General features: G+C 31.9%; 1 protein-coding gene across 1 annotated transcript; it reads right to left on the bottom strand.

Moving 5' to 3' along the window:
• LOTGIDRAFT_145016 (hypothetical protein) lies at positions 1 to 2,879 on the bottom strand (the record flags this gene model as incomplete). Its single annotated transcript, XM_009056446.1, has 5 exons — positions 1 to 318; positions 642 to 764; positions 1,835 to 1,951; positions 2,327 to 2,416; positions 2,814 to 2,879. The coding sequence occupies 5 exons, from the start codon at positions 2,877 to 2,879 to the stop codon at positions 1 to 3; spliced, it is 714 nt and encodes a 237-aa protein (XP_009054694.1).
• Positions 2,880 to 4,658: the final 1,779 nt, after the last annotated feature.

The raw sequence follows: 4,658 nt of genomic DNA, 5'->3' as shown, positions 1-4,658 counted from the left end.
TTACTTATCTGCAGCCAGCTCTCCTGCGATGGAGGCAGTTTCAACTGATGTACTTTCAACCTTAATAAAAGTTTGTAAATAATTCTGTAATTCTTCTAATAATGGATCACAAATTTTCTGGTAGCCAATATGAGTAAGATGGAGAAAATCAAACATGTCATGATGGTTGATAATGCCGTTAGAATTGATGAAATTCTGTGGTTCTATGTTGAGGAAGGATGTATTCGGCATCTCAGACAACTGTTCAGCCAAACCTTTGTTTATTCTCTCTATTTTCTCTCTAAGTGGGTTGGGTTTTTCCCCTCTCGGAGGAATTCCCTAAAAATAAAAAAAAGATATTTTAATTCCTGATTTATGCGTGTCTTTGAATTTATCAGTCAAAAATGAACAAAATATGATTCCCTTAAATAGCTGGTATTATGGTATCAAATCTAGGGAAGATCAAAGATCAGCTGGTATAAAAATTCTTAAAATAACAAGTTGGTATCCTTGTATAATATAGATATTTCTGCTATAGATGAGTACAGTGCAAGACTATTTCCAAGAGGTTTGGTCAATGACCAGCTGATAAAAAAAACCCTTCAAACATAATACTTCTAACTTATCAAAGTTTCTACCTGAAATATCTGATGTTAACTTACCAAGACAATAAGTTGAGCCTGTGGTTGTTTAGTTTGAATAACGTTAATTATTTCTATAATACCACCCACTATTTGTTCTGATGTATGATCATGATTATTGGTACCAACTAGTAATACTATCACCTGAAATTATACGAGAGGTTCAATATAAGTACCAACTAGTAATACTATCACCTGAAATAACACGAGAGGTTCAATATAAGTACCAACTAGTAATACTATCACCTGAAATAACACGAGAGGTTCAATATAAGTGCCAACTAGTAATACTATCACCTGAAATAACACGAGAGGTTCAATATAAGTGCCAACTAGTAATACTATCACCTGAAATAACACGAGAGGTTCAATATAAGTACCAACTAGTAATACTATCACCTGAAATAACACGAGAGGTTCAATATAAGTACCAACTAGTAATACTATCACCTGAAATAACACGAGAGGTTCAATATAAGTACCAACTAGTAATACTATCACCTGAAATAACACGAGAGGTTCAATATAAGTACCAACTAGTAATACTATCACCTGAAATAACACGAGAGGTTCAATATAAGTACCAACTAGTAATACTATCACCTGAAATAACACGAGAGGGTCAATATAAGTACCAACTAGTAATACTATCACCTGAAATAACACTAGAGGTTCAATATAAGTACCAACTAGTAATACTATCACCTGAAATAACACGAGAGGTTCAATATAAGTGCCAACTAGTAATACTATCACCTGAAATAACACGAGAGGTTCAATATAAGTGCCAACTAGTAATACTATCACCTGAAATAACACGAGAGGTTCAATATAAGTACCAACTAGTAATACTATCACCTGAAATAACACGAGAGGTTCAATATAAGTACCAACTAGTAATACTATCACCTGAAATAACACGAGAGGTTCAATATAAGTGCCAACTAGCTGAAATAACACGAGAGGTTCAATATAAGTACCAACTAGTAATACTATCACCTGAAATAACACGAGAGGTTCAATATAAGTACCAACTAGTAATACTATCAAAACAAATCCACTGTTAAAATAGCATCTCTGATTAACAACAGGTCCTGTTTTCATACTTTTAATTTTAATATTTACAAAAAAAAACATCGATAATAGTTCAGTCTAATAATACACGCTATAGTCCTCTTGAGAGTTCAGGGGTTCAGATGTTATATTTATTTTACCTTAGGTTTTACATCTTCTAATTCTCCATTTTGTATTCTCCATAAAACATGTTGAGTCTGATCTCCTCCAATACCAAAATTAATACAATGTAACGGCTCAAACATCTGTTGCCAATGCTACAAATACAAACCTCAATAACAATTACAAACCTCAATTACAAATACAAACCTCAATTACAAATACAAACCTCAATTACAAATAGAAACCTCAATTACAAATAGAAAGCCTAATTACAAATAGAAAGCCTAATTACAAATAGAAAGCCTAATTACAAATAGAAAGCTTAATTACAATTCAAGTAAAATATTCTGCTAGATATTGTGTTAAGTTTATTTCTAATGGTTAATTCACTCATTCTAGTTCAAACTGGAAAAGAAACATTGTTAAAGATTTGATTTTTTTGAGGGGATTTGGGGTAGTATAAGAATATCAGCATTCTAACTAGGCTTCAATAGACAAAGGCTTAGATCACCTGTGAAAACTAGAAATACCTGTGTTTGAGCTAGATTGGAGATCAGGGAATCACCAATAAATATCACTTCAGGCTCCCTTTCTTTAGCTTCATTGAGAAATAAATTGTGCTGAAACAGAAATAGAATATCAAATGTCAATGTTGTTGAAAGAATTAAAAAATGAAATTCAGTGAACAAGAACATCAACTTTCGTTATCATTATACCAAAGACCACGCCTAATAGCAATACCTAGGAAAGATAGCTTGCAATTTCCACCAATACCATTAGGCACCATAGACATATTTTACAACAGATAGGCCAACTACATAGCCAGACAATGCCTTAGTTAATGGTGACAGCTCAATCAATTGTATTGTGATAGAAAATCAGACAAATTCTGACTCAGTCGACGACAGACTGGCCTGTATTGTATAGTGTCATTAGTAAGCCTGTAAGGAGAGTGAGATGCTGTGGACATTTGTTTGTTATATTTGAGATTTTCGATCTTGACAACATAGTTCATACCATACTCATCCATCTTCCGTCACCCTGAACATCTTCTAAAGGGGTAGCTATCGCGGCTGGATTCATTTCACAACAATAATTGTCCCAATTTCAGCTTTTTATCTTCTGAGTTATTTTTTTCTCCAATATTATTATCAAACCGGAAGTCGCACCTGCGCTCGCCCGATTTCCGGGAAAGTGAAAGTAGAGCAATTTCTATGAACATTTCTTCAAAATTTGAAATCATAATAAGTTGAATACACGAATTGTAACTTTTAACCGACTATTTTATGTAGGAAGCCCCCTCTACTATAATTATAGTCAATGTTAGTTTTTCCAAAACCTATTTTAAAGGAAAATGATTTAATTGCAAATAACGTGTCATTGACGAGTTGCGTCCCCTTGGCAGTGTCCAAGAAGACAGCGTTCAGCAATATTTGACACTTCAAAACTTTAACCAACAAATTCAATGATTGTTCCCTTGAAAACTGAATTGGTGGTTTGGTAATAAGATAGGAAATGGCAGAAAGTAACGTGAAAAGTATGTATAAAACTCCAAAAGAGTTTCCATTAATGCGTTTTTCGTTTCCCTTTTTTGAAGAATATATTCTCAAATTCAAAATGGCCGACAATTGTCTTTCACTGGCCATATTGTTTATCGTGGAATTTCTATTTTACATGGAGATGATGACGTTTTCTCTTCATAATAACTTAGACAAATGACAATTGTACACTATTGCGTATGAATTTAGAACTGTCAATGTTGCAGTTGAAACGTGAAATAGTTTCGATTGGTTACTATAATAGTGCAACTTTAAAAAATCTTTTTGACCAATTATACTTTAATCTCAGAAACAGGAATTTTTTTAGCCAAGTCAATCAGTAAAAGTGTTTACACCATCGAAATTTGAGCCATCTAATCCTTCTTTGTCCTGGTATTTAGCTGTTAATATATCTGTAATTCTTGTATAATTTCAGGGCACCATGTAATATAATGAGAATGTAGTTCTATGAGTTATTTGACTGTGATTATATCTGTAATTTGTGTATATTTTCAGGGCATCATGTAATATATAATGAGAATGTAGTTCTATGAGTTATTTAGCTGTGATTATATCTGTAATTTGTGTATATTTTCAGGGCACCATGTAATATATAATGAGAATGTAGTTCTATGAGTTATTTAGCTGTGATTATATCTGTAATTTGTGTATATTTTCAGGGCACCATGTAATATATAATGAGAATGTAGTTCTATGAGTTATTTAGCTGTGATTATATCTGTAATTTGTGTATATTTTCAGGGCATCATGTAATATAATAAGAATGTAGTTCTATGAGTTATTTAGCTGTGATTATATCTGTAATTCGTGTATATTTTCAGGGCACCATGTAATATATAATGAGAATGTAGTTCTATGAGTTATTTAGCTGTGATTATATCTGTAATTCTTGTATATTTTCAAGGCATCATGTAATATAATGAGCATGTAATTCTATGAATTATTTAGCTGTGATTATATCTGTAATTTTTGTATATTTTCAGGGCATCATGTAATATAATGAGAATGTAGTTCTATGAGTTATGTAGATGTGATTATATCTGTAATTTGTGTATATTTTCAGGGCATCATGTAATACATAATGAGAATGTAGTTCTATGAGTTATGTAGATGTGATTATATCTGTAATTTGTGTATATTTTCAGGGCATCATGTAATATATAATAAGAATGTAGTTCTATGAGTTATTTAACTGTGATTATATCTGTAATTCGTGTATATTTTCAGGGCATCATGTAATATATAATAAGAATGTAGTTCTATGAGTTATGTAGATGTGATTATATCTGTAATTTGTTTATAT

This window comes from Lottia gigantea (genome assembly GCF_000327385.1).
Source record: "Lottia gigantea unplaced genomic scaffold LOTGIsca_279, whole genome shotgun sequence".
In the NCBI taxonomy this organism is placed as follows: Eukaryota; Metazoa; Mollusca; class Gastropoda; family Lottiidae; genus Lottia; species Lottia gigantea.
The sequence above is the reverse complement of the archived record's forward strand: the minus strand, read 5'-3'. Positions and strand labels throughout refer to the sequence as shown.